The sequence below is a fragment of the Vicia villosa genome, unplaced genomic scaffold (genome assembly GCF_029867415.1).
Source record: "Vicia villosa cultivar HV-30 ecotype Madison, WI unplaced genomic scaffold, Vvil1.0 ctg.000924F_1_1, whole genome shotgun sequence".
NCBI classification, from domain to species: Eukaryota; Viridiplantae; Streptophyta; class Magnoliopsida; order Fabales; family Fabaceae; genus Vicia; species Vicia villosa.
The window spans coordinates 625184-651175 of record NW_026705415.1 but is presented as its reverse complement, the minus strand read 5'-3'; the positions used below and the strand labels follow the sequence as shown (position 1 = coordinate 651175).

Below are 25992 nucleotides of genomic sequence, written 5' to 3'. Positions count from 1 at the left end.
ATCGGGGAACCGGTGCTGCAGAGAACTCGGCCTCGGCAGGTTCTCCTCAGATGAAGGAGGACGAGAGGGCTTCCAAGAGATCTCGTGCTAGCGAGGGGGACGCCATGAGCCGTCGAGCCTAGGTCCCGAGCGTGGCTTTGTATTGCCTCCTTGCTACAAGGATGGAGGTTATTTTGAGAAGTTCCCCCTGGTTACCTCTCCGGATGAAGCTCGTCGGATCGGTGAGATGGACCCTCCGTTCCTTCAGAAACAGCTGGCGTGCGACGGTGCTGCCGTGATGAGGGTTTTGGGGATGGCCCAAATGTTAGCCAATGGTGGATCGGGCTCGTCCGAAGCCCTTAAGGAGGCGGAGGCGGCAAAGAAGGCTGCCGAGGACAGGGTGAGGACCCTGGAGACCGACCGCAAGGAGTTGAAGAAAAAGATCGATGCGGTTTTGAAGCAGAAGGATGGGGAGATTGCGGCGGAGAAGAAAAAGCTTGCCGACCTTCAGCTTGAGTGGGCTCCCTCGGCTGACGAGTCGCCGGACGTGGCTGCTCTGCAGTCTAGGGCGGAGTTCGTGGAGAGGATAGATAGCCTGAAAATAAGCCTCGCCGACATGGCCGAAGTCGGCTTCGACCGTGCAGTTCGTCAGCTGAAACTTCTGAATCCTGGCCTGAAGGAGGATAATATTGGGCTTTCTTCGAAGATAGTGGACGGCGTGTTAGTGCCCGAGTCTCCGGGGAGTGAAGAGTAGATAATGTGTCCTTGGGCCTGCGTGCCTGTCTTCTTCGGCCTGCGTGCCATTTTGTATTTTGTTTGGTAATGCCCGGATTACTTTGGGGGCCTGCGTGCCCGGCATTTTGGTTGTAACATTTGGACATCGTCGACCAATTTGGTCGGCAATTTTAATGTTTTATAATCTTGCTTGCTTATATCTGTTTATCTGCACCTTCGGTGTTATCGTTGTATGCTCGTGTCTTGATAACTTTTCTGTTGTGCTTGTAAGACGAGGTATTTCCTCCATACTTAGAATATTTTTCGATTGTTTTAGGTAACTGATGACTTATGCTCGGATATGCCGGAGAGTTACCTCTATACTTGCGATATTATCGGTTTTTATGGACTATGTTCGGCCTGGATTGATTGCCCGGGCGTGTCGAGTACGGTCCGGGTGCGCAGAGCAGATGTGCGCTGGTAGCGAGTACGAGACCGCGATTGGGGCCAAGTTCTCGCGGCGTGAACGATCCCATCGCGAGCTGGGGTTTGTCGCGGGCGAAAAATCGTTGTCTTTTTTCGGGATGAGACACCTGATGCCTTCTTTGGGCTCGAGTGCTCAAAAAATGATTTTTCTTTTGTTCCGACCAAACTTTTTATTGTTTCCAAAAGAGGAAAAGGAAAAAAGCTGCAATAACCTAAAAGTGGGGGGAGAGATCTTTGGGTGAGAGGGTTGGTTATACGAAGGGAAGGTATTAGCACCCAACGTATCTATAGTACTCTATAGGTTTCTTTGCTTTGTTTTTCATTCCATGTTATTGAGAGGTTCTTGTGAAATAGGTGGGACCTAAGGTGTTTGTTTGATTATGCTCGCAAAGATCATCGCGATCCTCTGCATACATATCCCCTAGAGGGAATCAGAGCATCTGTAGCTCGGGGTCTACGGGTGCTAAGGTTTGAATGGTTTTTTTTGTTTTATTTTTGCTCGCCAAGGATCGACCTTGTGCCTACGTATTCTCAAAGGGATGTTGAGAAAGTCAGAGCAATCGTAGTTCCCACTTATGCTAGTGGAAGCAAAGGATAAGAGACAAATGTCATCTAAATGTTCGATGTATCTAATCTATATCATTACATACATTTGTTTGATTTTGTTTGAAAATCTTTTCATTATAAGCCCGGGGCCATGCCACTTAGGGTGCTTAGAATGATAAAGATGTTTTTGTTGTTTAACCAGCCTTGTGGCAAAAGTTTTAATGAAGTCAGCCTTGTGACAAAAACTTTGATTAATCAGCCAGCCTTGTGGCAAAAGTTTCAATGAAGTCAGCCTTGTGACAAAAACTTTGATTAATCAGCCAGTATGGTGGCAAAACGGTTTGATTGATTAGCCAGCCTTGTGGCAAAAAGAGGTTTGATTGATTAGCCAGCCTTGTGGCAAAAAAGTTTGATTGATTGATTGATTGTTTGTGATGATATAGAAGAGATACTCCTATCATAGAGATGATAAATGTCTAATCTCCTAGGGTATTTGATTTGGATATTGGGGATGCTTATAAGAAGCCCGTGGGTCCTTGTACGAAGCCCAAGAGGAGGCTATCCGAGGGTCCTTGCATTATAAGCCCAAGAGGAGGCTATGGGAGGGACAATCCAGGGTCCTTGCATTGTAAGCCCAAGAGGAGGCTATGGGAGGGTCACTCGTTTGTACAAAGCCCAAGGGGAGGCATGGTATAGTTGGTCTGAGCTCTTAGAGCGATTTCACCGGGAAACCATACTCTATGTCCTAACCTAAACTAGCGGAGATTCTTTGCACGAAGCCCAATAGGAGGCTATGGGGAACCTAGTGTTGTACTAAGTTGAACAAGCACACATATCACACATATGAACAAACATGAACAAGTATGAACAAACATGAACAGGTATGAACAATTATATATATGACAAAGTGTGTGTGTGTATAATGGAGTTTATGAAGGAAATATACCTGTAAGCATGATCCATTTGTATACACGAGGCTCGGGACTTACACTCGGGGAGAGGTCCGCTTGAGTTTATTCAAAGCTATGTAAACAGGTATTTACAAAAGGGCTTGGGACTTATACCTACATGGAGGCCCATGGTATTTTTGGGAAGATTTAAAGAAAACCTTCATTTTTGATTGGTTATTCAAAGTTAAAAAACCAAATTGATCGAGATATGTACAAAAAGGTGTATGTACAAAAAGGCGTACAATGAAATACCTAATTTCATGTACTGGAATGGGTATGTACAAAAGGGGCTTGGGACTTATACCTACGTGGAGGCCCGTGTTTTATTTTATAAAACATGGTTGACTGTTTTATTTACAGACGCGTCGTTTGAAAAACTGTTTGAAAGTTTGTTATTGAAAAAAGTTTTATTGTTTTTGAAAAAAACTGTACAAAGGGAAAAGAAATGGGACTTACACTCTCTAATATTCGAGAGGCCCCACTTCGTTTTGAAAATCAATTGATCAATTAAAAAGGTTTAATCAATAATTTCAAAAAGAAATGGTTCATCGTTCTTTGAGAAGAATCGCGATCGCTCGTCTTAAAACGATTTGAATTTGACAAAAGTCAACTTAATTAAGTTAAAACAAATTTTAATACTCAATTAAGACCTAAGTGATTAGGGTTTGATAAAAAACATTTACAAGTAATTAAATTTGAAAAATCAAATGAAAAAACAAATTTTAAAGTATTAAAAATACTTAAAAATATGTCATTTTAAACTTAACTAAAATGTATTAAATTAATATTTTTTTTGTGATTTTTTTGGATGTTCTTAAAATATACCTATTAAATAAGTAGTGTAAAAAAAATGAAGTGAAAATGATGAATTTTGATTGGTTAAATAATTAATTGAAGTTGTGAAGAAAAATAAGGAAAATAAGTGATAAAAAATTGGTTTTGTCTCCACAAGGGTTTGAACCCACGCACCTTCTCTCACCAGCCAAAACAATGACCAACTGAGCTGCGCGCGCAGCTTGTAATACATACGCATCCAACTGATTATATTTCAAACTCATTTTTTCAAATTTCCTTCGCAAAAAATGGCGCCAAGAACACATGAACAATTTGAATTTGAAAATTTTGAATACTGGATTGTTTTGATCAAGTGAATAGCCTATCTTGCTCGATTTTGGACGAGGAACATGATGGTACCATTTAATTTCATTTATTTTCACTCTAAGATCATTAATTTTCTGGAAATCGTGAAGAACCCTAATTCTATGATTCAATCTGAAATCGTGTATGTGCATGATAAGTTGCAATTGATTGAGGGCTAATGATCCATACATATGCAGAAACATGATGGCAAATCAATTTTTCATTTATGATGCATGTATGATGGAGTTTGAAGTTTAAGAGAGCTTACCTTCAAAAACGGCCAACTGAGAATTGAATTCTGATCTGGAGGTGTTACAGATGCTTTGTGATGATCTGGATAGCTTCAATGATGATTATGGAAGGTGTCTGGATGCTTGGAACCATCTGAATTCATCTGGGCATGGCTATGGTACCCGACCTGCATAAGCTTCAAGAGTGAATCGAATTTGAAGATGGAGGTGTTTCAGATCATGGATGATGGTTGGGATAGCTCATATATGGTATATGGAATGTGTTTGGATGTTTAACTTGGACAGAAATGAGCTAGAATGAAAATTGGCATGATAAGGCTCATTATGGGTTCATATGGGGGTTGAAATGCAATTCTGAGTTTTGGGGTGATTTGGGGTGTGTGAGTGGTTCAAACACATCCCATATGATGTTTATGGTTTGCTAGAACCATCACTTTGGCCAGAACTTCAAGGGTTTGGAGGTTGGAATTTCTACCTCACTTTGAAACTTGAAACTTGCAATTCAAGAAAGAAGAGAGAAAACCTATAATTGTGAGGTTTTGGTGTGATTTTGAATGAGGTTTGGACCTCTATTTATAGGCCAAGGATTCTGAATACAAGGCTCTTGCAAGTTGATTCAAGAATGATGATTTGGCTTAAGAGATAAAATGGAATCTTTCACATTTAATGCAAAATGGTTAAAGTGACCAAACCATGGTTAAAACTCTAAGCTTCTTATCTCTTCCATTCTGATCTTCAAATCAGAAAATATCATTCAATTATTGCATTGGTGTGTCATCACTTGGATTGTAGGTCATGTAGTCTTGAAACTTAGTGAAAAATGGTGAAAATTCAAGTGAAAATGATCACTAATGTCAAAATTCAAAACCATGGCTACACTCCATATTTTTTCATGCTCTTGGACATTTTGGAAAGCTCATGTTACATACTTCAAAACCCTAGTTGAAAGTTTCTTCAAGACCTTTAAGGAAATGGGTGAAAAAGATCCATGAACTTTGAAGAAAATGAGATTTCAAGTGAAGTTTTCAAAAAGTACCAACTTTGAAGCACCATATCTCTTAAATGGTTGATCTTATGGAAAAAATTTATATGTGTCAAAGTTGTTTATTGGATCAAAATCTACAACTTTCATGTTGGAATTTTTTTTCAGTTTGTAGGTGAAATTTTGAGAAATTCCCTTCCAAAGTTTGGAAAAAACCATTGAAAAACACTTAGAAATTTTTCTAAGTATGAAAAGTCAAACTTTTGACTTTTGATTCTTGATTGATTTTCTTGATTTTCCTTGATCAAATGACTTCTCATATCATATATTGATGATTCAAAACTTCAAAAGTCATGGTTGACCAAAATTCCCCAAAAGTCAATGGTGATCTTGTACAGTGGACTTTTTCAGACGAATCGCGTTTCTGGAGATTTCAAATGAAACAGGCTATCCTCACCAAATGAATAGTATGAATGGATTACATTGACGTATTAGAGGATATTGAGCCATGGTTTGAGTTGTGGCATCATGTCCTGATTAAAAAGTCAGTTGTTCAGTGAATTAGGTCAAAAACCCTAATTGTCGACCTGATGAAATTGATGCCTGTAGGTCTTGAATTGAGATACAATTTCCATTGTATATTGTCACAGGGATTATTTGAGGATGATTGAAACCTTTGATTGACTTCCTGGGGATTTTTAGGGTTTCCCAAATGTGATCCCTGATTTTAGTCCCTGATAGTTCAAAAACCCTGATCTGAGGATTTGTCTGATCAATCTTTGTGTAGGAGATGTTCTGAGCCAATGGATTAGGTCAAAATGATGTACTTGGGGTTTTGAGGTCATGTCCCAAGTCATTAGGTCAAATTCTGAGCAAAAGTCAAGAGTATGCTGTCTTCAGTTAAAACCCTAATTTGGTTGATTCAAAGTCTTTGAGCTTGTTGAAATGAATCTCTGAGGACCAAATGTTGATTGTTTATGAAGATGATTCATTTGAAATGAAGGGAGAACAAAACCCTAATTGATTGTTACTTGTACTGATGAGTGATTTCCTGATTAAATCCTGCTGAGCCACAAGTAACAAACACAAGCTATGCAATTTGTTAGAGATGCAAATGATGCATATGCTATGATATGAGGTGGTATCTTAGGTCAAAAATTGGGGTATGACAGGGTTCTACCGTGCAGGTACTTCCACGGAGGGTCTAGGTGTAGAGTCTTCCGTGTGGTCGGTCCTCCCGTTTTGTGGGGAAATTCGACCGTTGCTGTCGTGGAGTCCTCGCGTCTGTACCGATGACGCGGATCCCTGCCCGGCTAGCGCCCGTGTTGGATACGGGTGTCCGGGGGTGTTAGGTTGGGTCTAACTGTAATAACGCCTGAGTTTTTCAGCGTTCCAAGGCCGAGCAAGTTTTACTCCGAGGAGATCCTCGAGGTAGTAGGCGCCGTTCTCGGTTCTATCGTAAACTCGGTACGGGCCTTCCCAGTTTGGGGCTAGTTTACCCTCGCGCGAATCCTTCATATTTCTGCGGAGCACCAGGGCGCCAACTTCGAATTCGCGCTTGATAACTTTGGTGTTGTAGCGGAGGGCTATCTGTTGTTTTAATTTTGCTTCTCGGAGGGAAGATCCTGTGCGGATCTCCTCGACCATGTCGAGCTCTTCCCTCATAGCTTCGTCGTTGAGCTCCTCTTCGAGGGGTGACTCGGTGCGCCGGGAAGGTTCTCGGATTTCCACGGGGATCACGGCTTCGGTGCCGTAGGTTAGCCTAAAGGGAGTTTCGCCTGTGCTCGAGTGGGGGGTTGTCCTATATGCCCAAAGCACACTATGTAGTTCTTCGACCCAAGCTTTTTTGGCTTCGCCGAGTCTTCTCTTTAGTCCTCGGAGGATGACTCGGTTGGCTGCCTCGGCTTGTCCGTTTGTCTGAGGATGCTCGACTGAGGTGAAGTGCTGCTTCGTGCCGAGCTTGGCCACAAACTCTTGGAACTTTTTGTCGGTGAACTGGGTGCCATTGTCGGTGACTATGGCCTGAGGTACCCCGAACTGGGCTAGTATGTTTCGCTTGTAGAAACGGAGCACGTTTTGAGATGTGATTTTGGCGAGCGCCTCGGCTTCTATCCATTTCGTGAAGTAATCGACGACGACCACGAGATATTTATTTTGGTACGAGCCGACCGGGAATGGTCCGAGGAGGTCCATTCCCCAGGTGGAGAAAGGCCAAGGTGATGATAGAGATTTGAGTTCGTTGGGGGGAGCCAAGTGCATGTCGGCATGACGCTGGCATTTGTCGCATTTACGGACATGTTCTTTGGCGTCTTGTTGCATGGTTGGCCAATAGTAGCCGGCCCTGAGGGCTTTCCTCGCTAGTGATCGGCCGCCGAGATGCTGGCCATTGATCCCTTCGTGGAGCTCTTGGAGTATCTCAGATGCTTGCGATGTATCGACACATTTAAGGAGAGGGATGGAGAAGCCTCGTCGGTATAGTTTGTTCTCGATGACTGTGTACGAGCAGGCTCGTCTCTTGATAGTTGAAGCTTCCTTCGCGTCGGCAGGTAGTTCGTCCTTGGTAAGGAAGTTATATACCGGGGTCATCCAGCAGTGGTCGTCCCCGATAGCGAACACTTGCAGAGCTTGAGCATTTTTGCTTATGCTCGGTCTGGGTAAGATTTCTTGGATTACCGACTTGTTTCCGCCTTTCTTTCTCGTACTCGCAAGTTTGGATAATATGTCGGCGCGCGAGTTATGCTCCCGGGGAATGTGCTCGACGTCTGCCTTTGTGAATTTTTTCATCTTCTCTCTGACGAGAGTGAGATATTCGGCCAGTGTGTCGTTTTTGGCTTGGTACTCGCCACTCACTTGGGAAGCAACGAGCTGGGAATTGGTGTAAATCATGACCTCTCGAGCTCCTACATCCTCGGCAAGACGTAAGCCTGCTAGGAGAGCTTCGTACTCAGCCTGGTTGTTCGACGTGGTAAAAGATAAGACCAAGGATACTTCGATGATGAGCCCCTCTTCATTCTCCAGGATAATGCCAGCTCCACTCCCTGAGGTGCTCGAAGCACCGTCCACGTAGATGGTCCATTTGTTTTCGGTGGGGGTCGGGCAGCTGGAAATAGAGGTCATCTCGGCCACGAAATCAGCGAGCGCTTGGGCTTTTAGCGCCTTCCTGCTCTCGTATTGTATGTCGAATTCCGACAGCTCGAGGGACCATCTTAGCATTCTCCCGGCCATGTCTGGTCGACTGAGAAGTTGTTTGATGGGTTGGTCTGTCCGGACGACAATGGTATGGGCGAGGAAGTAATATCTCAGCCTCCTAGCAGCTGTTATCAGAGCCAGTGCGACCTTCTCTATTTGTTGATATCGCACCTCGGGTCCTTGTAGGGCTTTTCTCGTGAAGTATACTGGTTTCTGCCCGTCTTCAGCTTCTCGGATCAAGGCCGCGCTGGCTGCCTCGTTTGAGACGGCCAGGTAGAGGTATAGGATCTCGTCGCTATCTGGTCGGGAGAGGACGGGCGGTCTGGAGAGAACTTGTTTGAGGTGGGACAGCGCTTGCTCGCATTCCTCGGACCATTCAAAGGTTGCTTCTTTCCGAAGTAACTTAAAGAATGGGAGGGCGTGCTGGGCGGATCTCGCGACTGTTGCACCCTAAAATTTGCCCTCTTTATTTGAGCTATAAGTTAATAATGACGTTTATTTCGTCATTTCAAAATTGAAGAAAAATAATAAAGAGTTTTCATGGGTTTAAGAAGAAAGGCGTGAAAAATGGTTTAAACAGTGGAAATACGAGAAAAAATTCGCAAGTCATATTTGGAAGGTGATATGAGCTTAGTTCCCGCGTTATCTTGACTGTTTCGACGATATCTACAACTTTCGTGTTCGGCTCGGAATCCAATTCTTTGAGGAAGGTTGTCAGATTTGCAAATTACTTGAGGTTTTGCAGTGAAAAATGGTGCTGAATGTAGGGTTTTCGGACAATAAAAAATTCATATCTCACAATCCACTCGTCGGATTCGCTTGAAAATTTAACTAGAGCTCCGTAATATCATTACCAAGATTTCATATGATCGGACCGAAGGCCAATTATGCACCAAAAATTCCCAGCATTTTGAAGAACGCCTTGATTTTTCAGTGAAAAGTGTGTTTTCGAGTATGTCGCACCTAGTTTGAAAATTCATAACTTCTTCGATTTTTATCGTATAAAGTCCATTCCGGCGGCATTTTCTCAGAAATTTCGGTAGCTTCGTTTCTTCGTCACACATGCTTGTTCAGATTTTGAGCCGAAGATAGAGTTTTATCGAGTTTTTTGAGCGGTACTCATAAAATTCCGCGCAGTCGCACCAGATGAATTGACGTTTCTCGTCATTCAAACGGGCGTGTTTTCTTCATCGCTTATCGGATTGAGGTGATTCTCACGGCGACGGGTCACAAATTTGGTCATCTTCATAATGGCATCGGTTTAGTTCCGAAATTTAGAGCCGAACCGAGTTTCCTTAAAAACGAGCCAAAATAAGACGCACCGAGGGCAATTTGGACGTTTCGCGTTGACAATATATAAACATTTTGCTCTTCACAAATGGAGGGGGAACTTTCATAACTTCAATTCACCCAAAATAATCAAAAACACTTTCTCTCAATTCTCTCTCATTTCTCTCAAATCAAAACCACAAATTACACAAAACCTTCATCAATCTTCATCAATTCAAGATCAAATCTCAAGAACAAATGAAGATTGAAGCACGAATCAAGATCTTCTCCTCCGATTAAAGTACCACGCATCTCTCTCCCTCTCCTAGGGCCTTGCACCACACTCCCTCCCTTCTCATCTTTCGGATTTCGTTCGTGTTCGCGTTCGTGTTCATCCGATCTCATTCTCATCGCTTGATCCGGTAAATTCACTACAAACCTTGTTAGATCATTGATTTTGTTGCTTAATTCGACATTGATCATGATGATTTTTGATTGCGGATGATGGATCTATGATAATTGATGATGATAATTGTTTGTTGATTGAATGATTCGTGTTGATCTTGATTATTTGATTGAATTCGAGATTTACCGGTGAATAGTTGTTGATGATATATTGATAATGCTCTATGAATTAAATATATGCACACAAAGTGTTTGATGATTTGATTAAGAGAATTGTGATGATTTGATAATATTGAGTTGTTGTGAATTAAGGTGCATGTGGATGAATTTTAGAAGTAGGACTTGTTTGGTTCAATTTTAGAATGTGAATTTCAACTTAAGCATGATAATTGGTGTTGACATGAGAGGTTATAACCATGAGCATGATGCTGAATTTTTGAGGTTGATTCTTGTTGTTGTTGTGCTTGATGATAATGATTGAAGTTGAATATACTTGGTGCATAAATGTGAGTTTAATGTGGAGAATTGTAGTGATTACACTCTTGAAAATCATGATTCTATGTTATCTTTGCTCTTGCCAATAATATAATTTGATGTGTCAATTTCCATGAGCCATTTCTTGGTGTTTATGTGTGATTTCTATGAGTTGTTGGAGCTGTTTTAAAGGTAACATAATGCAGAATTTTCTTGGCTTTGTATTTGTGTTGCATTTCATTATTTTCAACTCATGAAAACATAGTTTTTTGAAGGATTTTTGTCCAAACTTTGTTGTGTTGTTTGTTTGTTAATTCTAAGTGATAGTAGAGCTTTCTTGTGTGTTAATAAATGCCTCTAAGTGCTGGAACTTGCTGCTATACCATGCTATTTGCTTTCTTTCCGAATTTTTCCATAACGCACGCGGTGTGTCGGCTTTACTTCAAAATGTCATAACTCTTGAACCGTGTTGAATTTTTGCGAATGTGAATAATGTTTCTTGAGTAGAATAATGCTTCCGGAGCTGATGGTGAGGTTTATTTTCGGTTTCGGCCGACTTTTTTTTATCGTTTTCGCTACTGCCTGATTTCGGAAATCGTGCTTCCGAGCCGATTTAATAAATTCCGACCGCATATTTGAGTTCTTTGGCACGTTTCTAGCTTACCATAAAATTTTGGTTTAATTCCGACAAGTTTAGTTTTTTATCATTTTTACCCGATTTCGCCGTTTCGGTGTATCGTTGTGCATGTAAATACTTGTTTTGACTTTCGTAGTTTCGGTATACATATTTGATTTGCTTTTGAATATTATCTCATGTTTCTTCTTGTTTGCTTTCGCTACATTTTCATCCTCTATTCCGTTATCCATTTCTGGTTTAGCTTATAATTCAATAACGCAATTTCGATTGCGATGTTTGTTATCTCTAACTTGTGTGCTAGTGTGCAAGGCTTTTGGATAGTCACCGATCGATGCTTATTCTATGAGTGTTCCGCTTTACTTGCGGGACACGATTTCATTCGCTTGCCTCGTGTTCTCATCCTGGAGACACGTCTCTATTACTTTATATCTGCTTGTTTGGTTTGCTTGTTCCTCTTGCAGGTGTATTGTGATTATGCTCGACGCGCATGTCGACCTTTGCGTACTTTCATGGCTAATCGGTGTGCTGACTATTTGCCTTTGCTTTGCTAGCTCGCTCGCGGGATCCTTAGTTCCTTCGCTTTGCTTCGCTTTAGTTTACGGATCATCATCCGTTTGGTATTGATCCCATTTTATTTTATTTCTATTGCACTTTATCGCTTTCTCGCATCATCCTTTAACATGAGAAGTAGGACCTAGACATGCATCTGGCCAAGTCCTCGAAAGAGGCTCTGTTTTTGTTGGTGTGTTTATATTTGTGCTTTGCGGCAGGGAGTCGCGGTGTAATAAGTCCTATATGGCACTCCGTTAAGTCCTCATGGAAGGCATGCGGTCAAGGGTTCGTAATCAACCCCCGCCTAGTCTCATCGAGTCTGTTTGGTATGCGCACGCCTCGCGTTGCTCGCTTCCGAACGTGCAAAAGATCTTGTTATCGAGTATGTCAGGAAAAGGGTTCATGCAGCCGGACCCCTGCCTTTCCTATAGCTCGCGTCGCTCGACGTAGATGCTCGGTGTACGCACGCACCGTTTTCCTTTATGATCCGTGACGGCTTGGTTGCTGAGAGGGGTCCGCCCTCTTGTCTATGGCCCGATCATTTTCACGAGGTCTAATGCTTGGTTGACTTGGGTTGAGCTGCTCCCCTTGGCTATGGCGGGACCGTTTTCCTACCATTCGGTCAGTACCGTTGGTTTTGTTTGCTTTACGAGTGGATGCTCGTTTGTGTGCTATTTGTTTGCTTTTTCCCTTTTCCTTCGTAGGTTGATAGCTTAGCTTAGACTTGTACCTTTTGTATGATAACATTAGGTAGCAAGCTTTCCCCCTTAACTTAGGTCTTCCTCATGCATCTTTTAAAACACAAACCACACTCTATGATTTTCTTTTCTTAAGAGCTTGTTATTTCCGCTCCATTCCCAAGCATAAGTCTCCAAAGGTCGAGCAGCGGAGTGTGAATGTAACTCGTTCACCTAAAAAACACAAAACAAACAAAATTAGTTAGCCGAGCTACGGTAGCTCTGATTCTGCAAAACAGATACGTAGGCAGCGGGGTAGGGCCCGTGCGAGCACAATCCTTTCTTTTCCCTACATTCTGCATTCATTTTAGTCCAGATTAGCGTAGATTTGTTACACACCCATAATTTTAGACACAGGCGTGGATACCATCGAGTACGATGGGCGCGAGGGGTGCTAATACCTTCCCCTCGCGTAACCGACTCCCTTACCCTTTTTCTCTGGTCGTGAGACCGTTGTTTTGTTTCGTGGTTTGCTGGCATTCCCTTCCTTTTCAGGATAAATATGTTAGTGGCGACTCTGTTAATTTTCGCGGTAGCGACAGCGACGAAGCGGGATAGTGCCGTGAGCATTCCGTTTAGTACTTGGATAGATTTTTTATTGATGGGGGTAGGGAGTTCTGAGAATGCTCGGCACTTATCGGGATTGGCTTCTATTCCTCGCTCGGTCAGATAGAAACCGAGGAACTTGCCTGCCCGTACGCCGAAGGTGCATTTCTCAGGGTTGAAACGCATCTTGTAGGCTCGGGCCTGCTTGAACACTCGTTGTGTGGTCGGCGTCTTCCCGAGATTTGACGATCATGTCGTCCATATAAACCTCGAGGGTGTCGCCGATCTCCCCCCGGAAAACTTTGTTCATCATCCGCTGGTACGTAGCTCCGGCATTCTTGAGTCTGAACGGCATTACATTATAGTAATAGTTGCCCGACTCGGTCATGAAGGCCGTGCATTGCTTGTCGCATCTCGCCATGGGAATTTGGTTGTAACCTGAATAAGCATCCATAAACGAGAACAATTTATAGCCGGCCGAGTTGTCGACCAGTCTATCAATATTAGGTAAAGGATAAGCATCTTTGGGGCATGCCCGGTTAACATCAGTATAATCAACGCACATTCTCCATTTTCCATTAGATTTTTTGACAAGTACAACGTTTGAGAGCCAAGTTGAATACTTGGCCTCGGAAATAAAATTTGCCTCTAGGAGGTCTTTTACAGCTTTCTCGGCAGCCTCCGCTTTCTCGGGAGACTGCCGACGCCTACGTTGAACTACTGCCTTTACAGCTGGGTCGATGGAGAGGTGGTGGCAGGCGACCTCAGGGTCGAGTCCGGGCATTTCCGCTGCACTCCAGGCGAACAAGTCGGCGTTGGCTTGAAGACATGCCATGAGCTGCTTCCTCGGAAGATCTGGGATGTCCTTGCCGATCTTTACCGCTTTGTCGGGATTGTCGCCCAGCGGGATGAGGTCGAAGTCTCCGTCTGGGATGGGCCTGACGGGGTGAGTTGCATTCGGCCTTCTTTCTTCGGCATTCTTCATCTCTTCGTCAGTAAACCGAGCGTCTAAGTCGATGGAGCTGACGTTCGGTGGATGTTGATCTTCCTGAGGGTGACTGTCTTCGACCCTCGGCTTTTTGTTTGGATCTGATGGAGGGGCAATCAGCTGCAACCCTTTCACGGAGGCGTCGAAAATCCTTCTGGCCGCTTCGATGTCTGCGTTGATGGTGACCACTCGTCCTCGCTTTGTGTAAAACTTCATTTTGAGGTGCACGGTGGAGGGGAAGGCAGTGAGCTCGGCCAGAGTAGGACGTCCGATGATACAGTTGTAGAGAGTCTTGCAGTCGATTACCAAGAATCTTGTCTTGACCTGCCTGGATGCCTCCCCTTCTCCGAAAGTGACGATCAGTTCGACGTATCCCCACGGCTTGGTGGTAGCACCGTTGAAGCCTTGGAGATCGGAACCTACATAGGGAGTGAGGTGCGAGTCGTCCAGCTGGAGCGTCCGGAACAGGTGAGAATACATGATGTCGACCGAGCTGCCTTCGTCGACCAGGACTCGCCGAACGTCGAAATTCGCCATTCTGGCTCGGACCAGTAAAGGAATTGTGGCGTTCAGGGCGCCGCCCGGTAGCTCTTCCAAGTAGAAAGTGATCGGGTCCGATTTCCCTTTAAACTTCCGCAGAGTTGGGGCGACGTCCGAGTTGGCGCTGATCAGCTCATCGAATTTTCTCTTTACCGAGCTGATAGTGAGGGAGCCGGGGTCACCGCCGTTGGAGATGACCATTGCTGTTGGGAAGTGCTCCCAGGTACTGAAGGCAGTCGTCACGCCGACTGAAGGGATGAAGTCCTCCGGTCGGGTTACGGACAGCGCGACTTGGAGGGGTCTGCTATCTGGTGAGTTCCCCTCGTCATAGTTTCGAGGGACATCTCTTCGGGAGGGTTCTCTCTTCTTCGTGTATTCTGATAGGAGTCCCTCTTTGATCAGGGTCTCTATAGCATCTTTGAGATGTATGCATTCGTCGGTCAGATGCCCGTGACTCTTGTGGTATTTGCAGTATTTGGACTTGTCTGTCCCCGGTCTTGTAGGATTTGACTTCGGGGGCCTGATGCTGGAGTTCTTGAACTCGGTGTTCTGGCAGTCGGCCAGGATTTTCTCCCGCGAGGCGTTCAAAGGAGTGTAGTCGTTGAACCGTCCTGCAGGTCCTCGGCGCTCTTTGGCATCTCGGGACCTGTCGTCCCTCCTTTTGTCCTGTCCTCGGCGTGATCCTGGATCCTCGAGGTTTGAGCTACGAGCAACATCACTGCCCCTCGAGGCTTTGATCGCAGCTGCCTCGCCCTCTTCAAAGTCGATGAATGCCTTTGCTTTGCGGAGGAGGGCATTCATCGAGTGCACCTTCTCAATCTTAATGGCCTTCTTGAAGTCACTATCGGGGAGTAGTCCTCGCTCCAAGAGGTATCTCTTCATGTAGTCGGCCGTCTGCACTTGGACGGCCTCCTTGTTGAATCTTTCAAGGTAATCCCGAAGAGGTTCGTTGGGTCCTTGTATCACGGCCTCAAGATTGGCTTCCGATTTCGGTTGTCGTCGGGAGGCTGTGAAGTGGCTCAAGAAGAGTTCTTTGAGCTCGGTCCAGGAATGGATGGAGTTCGGAGGGAGGTTCCTGTACCAATTCATCGCCCCCTTCCTGAGGGTGGTCGGAAAAATGCGGCACTTGATCGAGCCCCTGACGACGTGATAGTCCATGACCGCTTCGATGCTCCGAATATGGTCGTCGGGGTCAGTGGTCCCGTCGTATTGGTCCAATACTGGCGATTTTTCCATCCCCCGAGGGAGGTGGGCTCTCCGGATACTGCCGGACAAAGGGCTGCGGAAGTCCTCCTCGTCGCTTGGTCCCGGTGAAGTGTAGTGCCTGTTTCGCCGGGGTTTTCCTTGGTTGTCGTCCGGACTGGTACGATTGTCCCGAGGGGGACGTTCGCCAGGTTTCGGCGCAGCTTTGGAAGGGCCCCGATGATCATGTTCGGGAGAGGGGCTTCTCACTTCAGTAGCTTCTGGTCTCTGGTTCTTCCTGCTCTTTCTTGGCGGAGAGCGGGAACGTGTCCTCCGGCGGCGATATCTTCTTGGTGGAGACCTTGAAGAAGATGGGGATCGCCGGCGGTACCTCCTTGGCGGTGAGCACGAGGAGGAATACGAGCGTGACCGTTAGTGTTTCCTCGGAGGGGAGCGACGTCGTCGCTGTCTTTCCAGCTCGTGAATTCTGTCGTCTTGAATTCGGAGGAGGCTGTTTGTCAATTGTATTTCTTTGAGCAGACGGACGGTGATGGGGTCAGCATCCTCGGGGATGTTGAGCGGTTCCTCTTCTTCTCCATGACGGGCTCTCCGCCTTTCGGAGGTGTGGGTGAATGAGGAAGCAGGCTGTCCGTCTCTGGTGTCGGTCTCATTCACGTTCTGGGCACGGTCTGGCCCATTGTGTGTTCGGATCTGCTCGTCATCCCCATTTTGAACGTGTCCCTCGGGAGGAACGAGGTCAACATTCTGAACCTGTTGGAGGCCCTGCAGCTGCTGGATGCTATGGATCTGCTGCCTCTCAGGTGGTGAAGTCTCGTGCCCGGGCCTCCTTTGCCCGGCGGGGGTATGCCGATTTCCTCCCTGCCGGCGACGATTTGCTGCGTCGCGGGTGGATTCCTCGATCAGTTGCTGCAGGAGGAAGGGATCAGCACTTGGGATGTTGTTGTTGTTGTCAGCCATGACGATTGGAAAAGGATTAGCTTTGATCTTTGTTTTGTCAAAGACGGGGAAGCAAGTTTCCCACAGACGGCGCCACTGATCGTACCTAACCAGAAGAATCGTCGTAGGCTGCTCGGACTGGATCTTCTAGGAAGGAGGAGGGGGGTGTACCTGCAAGGTACTCCGATGCCAAAGTAAGAAGACGAGCAAAGGAGTGCAAGTACTAGCTAAAGGTTAGAAAGAAGTGAATACCTGACCCTCTAGTTAAAGAGGGTATTTATAGCCCCCAGCGCTGGGCCATGATCTCGCTATTGGGTTGGATTCCCAAGCCCAACTAGGAGACTGCCAGGTTTCCTGAGCGGAAATATCGGAGGTGCGTGCATGCCCTCTGTCCTGGTTAACCGCTCCGAAGTTCAAGGGAGACGCGGTCTTTTAGGAGCCACGTGGAATTCGTGTTGTTCGGAGGGTTGGATATGAAGGAGCCCTGCGCGGAGCAGGGTCCTCGGCAACGAAGGTGTTCGCGGGGATGGTAGTGCCGAGCATGCCGGGTGCCATATGCTCCGGGGATATGGGGCAGCCGAGCACGTCTAAGGTGGGCATCCTAGGTGCGTAGGAGCGTCATGGAGGAACGTGGGCCTCTTAGGTTCACTGGGCCGAAAACTATATTGGGCCTAACCTTGGCCCAGTCCAGAACAAAAATATTCTCCTATTAACTTTATAATTTTTAATTTATATTAGCTTTTTTTCTTTAATTAATTTTATATGAAAATAATGTATTGATTTAAATATTTAATAAATTGATATTATTATTATTATATCTTGATTATAATGGCATATATTTAATTTTTTTAATAAATAATGATTTATTTCGGATATGCATATTCGAAAAATTCTCCCCTAAAAAATTGGATTATTTCAAATATGTATCTCCAAAGACACCAAAAATTATAAATTTAGTACGTTCGAAGACGCATCTTTAAATTCTAAGAGTAAAATAGAAATTTCGCCAAAAATATATTAGTCTATAGAGAAATTTTCTTTCTATTATATGGTAAGAATTACGAACACTAAATCTAGATTTCAAATTTAGCATTTGATACTAATGCTCAAAAGTCAAAACCCATAACCCATGATCAATTTATGATGGATCTAGGGCTTATAATTGCATGCAGAGAGAGTTAATCTAGTGAAATAAGCTAAACAATGAAGAAAGCATAACCCAAATGATAACAACGGTTCCATTCGTGAATAATTCTGAGTTCATATCTGGATGCAATTAAAGAAGCAAACTTTTTTTTTAACAGCCAAAAAAATAAACTCTTTATTAATGAAACAAGGCATAAGAAATGCCATTACAGTCTAGTTACTGGTAGCCATAAAACTCTAACAGAACTAGACAAGTCTCCTGCTAGAAAAAAAAAACTAAATTGTAACAAAACAAGTGGTCAAGTGGAGATGTATACAAAACAAGCAAACTAATTCAATGTGTTATGAGAAAAACGAGATTGATGGCTATCACGTTTCTCTTTCTATGTCCTCCCTATGTGTTTCTCCATAAGCATTTTTTTTACTTTCTTTTGAGCCATTGCATGCAATCCTAGCTTACATTATCACCATACCATCTTGTAATTCAAGCTCACAACACCCCCAACATTTTCATCCATTCTCTCCTCTTGTTGCAAGCCATCCTCATTAAGGAAGAGAAAGGATCCTCTACTTTGGCCAATTATTGATGTGTTAAAAGAGTGTAGAAAGGTGGACAAAGAATGCGGTAAATTTTGCATTTTGCAGTCTTAGAATCGAATAACTTGACCATTGTGATTTGGTTCAGACCGTTATAAAAATTACTCAAAAGCACAACAAAAAATAATGGCAGAGAAATCAAATCATATTTAAAGGGAATTATATCATGATCTCCATAATTGGTTATTTCACCCTATTTCATGTTTTCTTATTCGTTTTATGTGATCTAATGACCTACTGAGACTATAACCAATGAATTAACACTCCATCCTAATTTGCAATTTTTAAAATTCAAAGGGATTAATTTATAATTTATGGAAATCATAGATGACTAGTTTATATATATTTTTTAAAATAGAGGGTCAATTTGAAAATTTAAAAAAATATCGAAGCCAAGTAACAATTCACCATATTTTCTTACCAAACCATGTGGATTTTGATTTTTAAATTCTATCAAAAAAATTATTTCTCACATTAAAACTATTCATCCAAACATATTGTTAAAGAACTTGACAATCCTTCTATTTCATCATGATGGCCAAACAACTTAATAAAATGAGTTTCAATAGTAAAGGCTCCACTCACATGCACCCACCTCCAGGCTCCACCCCAACTCCATGCACCTTTGTCACCAACCTCTTATTGGAAAACTGATCACTAAATCTGGGTATGCAAATCAACTATAGTACCAGTACAGTAGCTGATAGATAGATATTTAAGGATCTCTGCAACAACATCAAAGTCATTATACAAAAATAAATACTATCAGTATAAATTGGCTTTTAGGGCTTACTCCAACAAAACTCTTCATCATCCTCAGGAACCTCGATCCTACTCCTTATCAACAATAAACTACATGAGTAACTACTAATCTCTCAAAGTTCTTTGAAAGTGCAGCCCTTCCTAATCCTACTTAGGTAAGGCATTAGGCACGTGATATGAAGTAATGGTCCTCCAAAATTAAAGCTGGTCTTATAAGAACATGTCCTATATTTTCATGCTTCTTGGTGATTAAAATGTCTTGCTCTTCCATATACTTGGTAGTTGCACTCTTTTTCTGCACTGTCTCTCTCTTTAATATATGCTATAACATGTCTCTATTGTGTTAGTGTCTAGTTTTATGAATGAGCTAAAGTAGACTTTTAAGATGTATGTAGTGTACCTTTACAGTTGCAAAACAACACAAATATTTTGGAATAAATTTCTACAAACGCTTTCAAAGAGGTCCAAAATAGGCATCAATAGAACTAAAAACATCTTGTACAAATTGAATTCTAAAACAAACAACATTGTAGATTCAATAAGCCTCTTTTTCCTTTCTTCCTACCATCCTACCATCAACCTTCAAGAGCGCCATATGTGCTTGAAGTTGATGGTGTGGTCCTATTATTCAAAAAAGACTCGTATTAAGCAGGAGATTGAAACATCAAAATAAATAAATTAGTTTCAACCTTGATACCGACAGGCCAATTCACAAGTGATAGGAATTACTCCTTCTGGTCTTATTTATAAGAAAAATTTTACTTTTTAGTTTCACTGAAAAGACAATGTATCTGACTCATATATTGTCTAAATACATTAGTTATTCAATGTATTTAAAAAAATATTTTTTCTTATATATAAGACCATAAGAAATATTATGGTAGTAAAAATTAGATACCTCGATAATATCATTATTACTACCAGAATAAAATAATCCTAGCTTCCAAAATTAGTGGAATATAATTGAATTGGCATAAACAAAACTACTTATTCAATCAAAATAAAGTTGGTCCTTTGTACTCATAGGCTTCATTAACCAAGAAGTAACAAGGTTCACAAACATAGGCTCAGCCAGTTTGAACATTTCTACAATACAAAGTACAAGTACAGACACACTCATTATATATAACCAAGTTTTTAAAATGAAAATAACATAAGTTTGAATAGAAAATAATGTTTTTCCTTTTCTTATCAATGTATACACCGAGACTATGTTCTTTTGATCTTAAATCAGGAGAAGTCAAAAGATCTATAGATTTCAAATCAGTCCAAGTTAAAAGATAATATCATGTGTGTCACCAACCCATTGACATGTTTCCAATGAAGCACGAAGATGATAAAAACGACACAGACATTGTCATGTCAACACCGGTAATAATTTGAGAAAAATAATAAATTAAACGTAGTTATAAATGTTGGTGTCGGTTCCGGACATCGACACTAGTACAGACACACATTTTTTCAGAGGTGTCTGTGCTACGTAGTTTCCGAATTCCGACTACTATGTTTTAAGTTTTTCTTTACATTTCTATTCTAAATAATGTATATCCTCTAAAGTCGAGGACAACTTCATACTTAAGTTTTGTATAACATGTTATAAAGACTAACTAAATAAAGATCATTCAAGAGTCATTAATTTTTATTTGGGAGAGTTGACTTTTAGTTATGATAATATAAAAACAAAGAAACAACAGAAGAGTACTCACACCATCTATTATGAAGAAATGACTAGTATTTTAAATCAACATACATGAATTTATAACGAAGACCAAACAGTTAAATCATTGAAGAGTAACTTACCTAGGACAAGTGGAAACCAAGCTTTCAACGTAACCCTTGGTAAAAAACCACAATATATCATTATAGAAAGATGTAACTAGGTCTACTCTGTTATGTTTCCAATTAAAGAGAATTGCCCGTTGATTGGCAAAAACATCACCTTGTTCATTGGTTGCCATTATCAGTGTGTTGCTCCTCTCACAAGAACACAATGGTAGCAGGAACAATTGAGAATCATATGCCAGCGAGTCACTAATGCCATGATCAATACGAAGATTCTGAAAGCTAATTTTGAGGAATTGAGTCCAAGACTCTTGAACTCCAAATTCCATCATCTTCCATAAAACAAAATGAGTTCCCTTGGAACGGTGGGAAAAGCATAAACAATCCATCAACACAGTGACAGATGGTTCAACGGGTGGTACTTCAACAAAACCCTGAGGTGGCAGCAATTCCCGATAAGTCTCCGTAGCTAGATCAAGCGAGACAATTACAAATTGATCTACGGTAATATCTTTCCATTCATATTCGATCTTATTTCTAATAGCCAGCCAGTTAATAGCTCCACTCACATACACACCATTATACACAAATGGATGACAATTGAGACGCGTAGCCTCAACGTCAAAAGGAACAACTGGAAAACATTCAATGTTTCTCCAAACATTATCACCAAACCTGAAAACTTTCACCTTGTTGGCAGAGAAAGCCACCGCCTTATAAGAGTCTGTTGAAATGTCATAACCAAATGTGAACCTGCAACAAAAGTTAGTTTGATACCCTAATTTTTCAGATAATGTGTTGGTAGCTGGGTTCCATAAACGGAGCCAGGTGGTGTGATTCCTAGGGGCCCAAGAAGAACCGCGCAGGCAGAGCAATCCATTGCATGAACCAACTACCTCCCAGCAATCTAGATTCTTCAATCGGTAGTGTGGATCATCGGGAATGGCGCTGATTTCCCTATATGTATAGAAAGGACTGAAGCGAACCTCTAGCAAATTAGTTACAGGAAAGGGTTCGACACTGCAATCCAAGGCCTCATCAGGATTAGACCAATTTTGTATTAGTAGGAGGTGAGTGTTGCGCGGAGATCGCTGAAGGTGTAATTTGGCAAAGGCGGAATCGGAAATTAGGGTTTTCCATAGTTTGCAAACACATTTCATTTGCATGGGAGTTTTGACAGGAAGCAAGGAAAGAATTTGTGAAATGAGTTCATCAAGGAGGACTGGCAACGACGGCGGAGCGCCGTTTAAATGCGGAGACTTCGCCTGAGGGGAATTCATTAGAGGCAGATGTGTTTATATACGCTGGTAAGAATGTACCGATGTGGTTAGACTTAGAATTGAAACAGAAAGTGTTCAAAAGACCATGTTTGTGGAAGTCTCTGTATTTCTGCGCTAGAGACTAGAGACTAATCTTCCATGTAGATCTATAATAGACAAGTTTTCTCTCAAGAGATTTCAAGACTCAATTCAAACCCAAATCCTCTAAGAGCCTTCTACCGTCTACTCTTGGGGTTGGTTCAATTTATAAAAGGGGTTGATTTATTTTAGGTGACCGTTTTATTCCTTTCATTAACTGCGTAACTGCTCCAATCACATTTATTTCATTTTCATCCATTTTCCTCCTTTGCCTCACATTGCCATATGGCATTAAAGTGGTATAAATTTCCGATTCATCGTCCCAAAATAAATGTGTTATAGTTTTTTTTTTTAACTAAATAAAATGTTCATTCATTTCAATCGATAGAGGACATTATTGCAATACAAAGTAAGAATCGCCAAAAACAACAAAAAGGATGAATCTGCAAACAAACTCACAACATCCATGTTAATAGCATAAAACGACAAATTGCATATGCCTACGAATATAACTATGAATATATTGAAATTTCTGAAATATCCATGTCTCAGATCTGTAGCGTTAATGGCACCAAAGTTATAGATAGGATCTGCACTAGATCGAAACTCATCTTTCAACCTGAAACAAAGGAACACTGCGCACAAAGACAGAAAAACAAAATACACCGCACAAAGACGGAAAATCAAAACAAACAACGACACACTAAAATGACGAAATCACAAAAAAAAAACACTAAATATATGTGAAAATCACTTATTTAACGAATATATAAACATGAACGATTTGGAGGGGTGATTTTGAATCAAAATCGATCCTAAATCACCCCTCTTTAGGGGATACAGAAGAAGAAAAAAGTGACTACGGCTAGGAAATGTGTTATACTTGACATTTTAATACAAATTAAAAATTAATAATAAATCAAAAAAAATAATGATAATTTTACTAAATTATTCTCATTTATCATTGGTGTATTCTTTTTATCATTAATAACCTCTTTTCTTAATTATAAGACTCTCTTGAATTTTCTTCTTGCATTAATTTTTTTTCTTTCAAATACACCCCTAATCATATCACATCTTTTTCTGCATGGATTGCTCTTTCCTAAAGATAAATTTGAAAAATTATACAAATAGTCAATAAATTTAATACTCTAACCAACTTTCTTAATTATCATAATTTTGTGTACAGAGTCTTATATCTAGGGACGGAGGTGGTAGTAAATTTTTTTTTACCAAAAGATAGTAATAAATTAAGAGTTTATTGTCAATCTATTAAAAGAGAAGTACCTGAAAAAACCTCTTTTACCCTTCTGAATTTATGTTTTAACTTTTTTAATTCTATGGACATAAGTGACTAATTACACACCTGCTGCAATTTTATGCATTTGATCAATAATACCACCATTTTTTTTTACATTTCTTATTTATTTTAATTTCACATATCTATTATTATCATACAATAATTACGTGGGCCCATTATAAATTCCATTATTCATATATTGTGTTACGAGACTACAAATTTGAAAAGCCATTTTGAAAAAATAAAACCACCAACTTCCCATATGCAATCATTATTGAGACTTTTCAATTTTCTATGTTTCCTGTAAAACATAAAAACACATGAAGTCCATTTCAAAACAACAACATCTCATCTTCCAAGTTTCAAGTATGCACCACTTATGTAAGCTTCCATCATCTCATCTTTTTTTCTCTCTTTCTCTCTCTCAAGCTCGAAAGTTTGTTCAATTTTCTACAAACGTATAACTTGAAAGTTTGGGGTTTATCAATTTTCTGCAAGCAATCAAACATCAAAATTAGAATAAAAAAGTCACCCCATTGAAACCCAATTCTAAAACTTCTGAAACAGATTTCAAACTTTTCAATTTCCAAAACACAAAAGCAGATTTGTCAAATTCATCACTTAGTCCTAACGAAAGGAACTGCCCGATTTTTTACAAGTTCGGCAACAACTTTGATGTGAGCTTTGTGTATTTGCACGTGATTTGCTTCTTCAATGTCTTTGAGTTTCAGTTCTAAGTTATTGAGTAAGAAGGTTATGTGTGTACCGGGCTGTGGAAGTTTTTTGTGTGTGATTTCTTGATGATGATTTTTATTTCTTTTTAGATATGTTGTTGTTACTTATGGGGGGAATGAAGGGGATGGAATGCGTGATCAAGGTGTGAGTTGGCTTGAGGGAAAAATGTGAACCAAAACTTACAAATATTTCTTTTGCAATTTTGTTTGTTTTGTACCGTAATCTTCATTTTTACTAATGTAAAGTACTTCCTTATGCAAAGCTTGAGCATAATACTTTATTTACTATTGAGGTAAATTCAAAGGAGATGTAATATTAGAACTCTAACAAATAAAATCACTAATGTAACTTTGATTGATACGGTTGTTGTGTAAATTCTTATACATATCTTACTGATATAACTAATTGAGATGGTTGAAATTGGTTTTGCTTCAGAAATTATAAGCTTCCAATACAAATTTATTGCATTTGGTCTATGAAGCACAAGGTTTTTACTGATTCTAATTTTTTTTTTTTACTGATTTAGTTCATGCTTAGATGATTTGAATAGATTTTTCTATTAAGGCTTTGTTTGGATTGATGGAATCTGATGGAGCGGAGCGGAATGGAATAAAATGATATTCCGTTGTTTGGATAATTTAAAAACGGATGGAGCGGAGCGGAAAGGAGTGGTATGGATTCCATTCCATTCCATCACTTACCACCATATTCCTTCCCCTCCGATTTGGGCGGAATGAATAATTTGTCTTATTCCGTTCTAAAATTTCCAAACAATGGAATGGTACATTCGTTCCGCTCCGTTCCACTCCGCTCCATTCCACTCCGCTCCATTCCATTCCGCTCCGTTCATTTCGTGATATCCAAACATACCCTAACATATTCTTCAAAAATGTAAGTTTTTTGCAAGTAGAAACTAATCTACAGTTGATGGATCTCGTGGCACTGATATCCCATCAAATATTCTTTTGACTTCACTCACATTTCCTAACTTCCCATACCCAGCTATCATTGCAACCTGTGTGACCATGTCCTTGCCACTCATGACATCATACAATTCCTTGGCAGCCTTCATGTATCCACAGTTTGTATACCCAACAACCATGGTAGTCCAAGTAAAAGAGTTTCATTACCCCATTTTACCCAACAACAACCTTGCATCAACCATCTTTCGGACCTTAGCATACCAACAAATCATAGTCGTCCATGCAGCAACATCTTTCTCAACCATTCCATCAAACAAATCTCGTGCATAACACTTTCATTTGAAATTAATTAATATTCATTAATTTTAAATATTCTCTCCTATTATTTAACACTTTCATTTGATATTGAATTCAATCATTATTTATAATTGCTGCGATTAATGTGAATTATTTGATTTTCTATGCAGTCATGAGTAAATTGATTCTCTATTACTGTAAATTGTTTGATTTTTTATGCATTCATTGTTTCATTCAATTCTTCTCAATTTTGAAGGTATTATAATATTTATGTTACTTAACAACAACAATAAATATCTCTATTAGTTTTAATTAGTTATATTAAATTTTTATATTTAATTTAAATTAATTTTTAATAAATATTTATTACGATTTGATTTATGTGATAGGTAGGTAATAATGAACAACAATAATTATTTAAATTTTTAATATAAGTTATAAATTTTATTTTAATATCCAAATTTGGTTGATAAAACAATTATTTCAATATATTTTTTAGTTTTTTTGTGATAATTACTGTAAATTTAAAACAAAAAACTATTTAATAATTTTAACATAAAAACAAGAA

At 40.9% G+C, this 25992-nt stretch overlaps 2 protein-coding genes and 1 long non-coding RNA gene across 5 annotated transcripts; 2 read left to right on the top strand and 1 right to left on the bottom strand.

The window, feature by feature from the left end:
• The first annotated feature begins 226 nt into the window (after positions 1 to 226).
• Positions 227 to 733, top strand: LOC131632284 (uncharacterized). The gene has a single exon (XM_058903062.1). It carries the CDS (start codon positions 227 to 229, stop codon positions 731 to 733), a length of 507 nt encoding a protein of 168 aa, XP_058759045.1.
• A 17201-nt stretch (positions 734 to 17934) lies between these two features.
• LOC131632287 (F-box/kelch-repeat protein At3g23880-like) lies at positions 17935 to 22338 on the bottom strand. 3 transcript variants are annotated; one of them, XM_058903067.1, is made up of 2 exons: positions 20830 to 22338; positions 17935 to 18992 (listed from the first exon to the last, which is right to left on the bottom strand). In XM_058903067.1, exons 1-2 carry the CDS (start codon positions 22089 to 22091, stop codon positions 18983 to 18985), a joined length of 1272 nt encoding a protein of 423 aa, XP_058759050.1. In that variant the 5' UTR covers positions 22092 to 22338; the 3' UTR covers positions 17935 to 18982. The 3 variants fall into 3 exon arrangements, with proteins under 3 accessions (XP_058759050.1, XP_058759049.1, XP_058759051.1); XM_058903066.1 differs by lacking the exon at positions 17935 to 18992 and adding an exon at positions 19491 to 19650; XM_058903068.1 differs by lacking the exon at positions 17935 to 18992 and adding an exon at positions 19491 to 19650 and having other exon boundaries at positions 20969 to 22338.
• Positions 22339 to 23728: 1390 nt separating this feature from the next.
• LOC131632288 (uncharacterized) lies at positions 23729 to 24465 on the top strand. Its single transcript, XR_009292938.1, has 2 exons — positions 23729 to 23850; positions 24294 to 24465. It is a non-coding gene; the product is annotated as an uncharacterized LOC131632288 (long non-coding RNA).
• The last annotated feature ends 1527 nt before the right edge of the window (positions 24466 to 25992 follow it).

Excerpts from the sequence above, each read along its gene's own strand:
- LOC131632287 (XM_058903066.1), bottom strand. The coding sequence starts at position 22,091 with ATGAATTCCCCTCAGGCGAAGTCTCCGCATTTAAACGGCGCTCCGCCG. Across the intron at positions 19,651-20,829 it reads TTGGTTTCCACTTGTCCTAG|GACCACACCATCAACTTCAA; the intron begins GTAAGTTACTCT and ends TTTGAATAATAG.
- LOC131632284 (XM_058903062.1), top strand. The coding sequence starts at position 227 with ATGGACCCTCCGTTCCTTCAGAAACAGCTGGCGTGCGACGGTGCTGCC.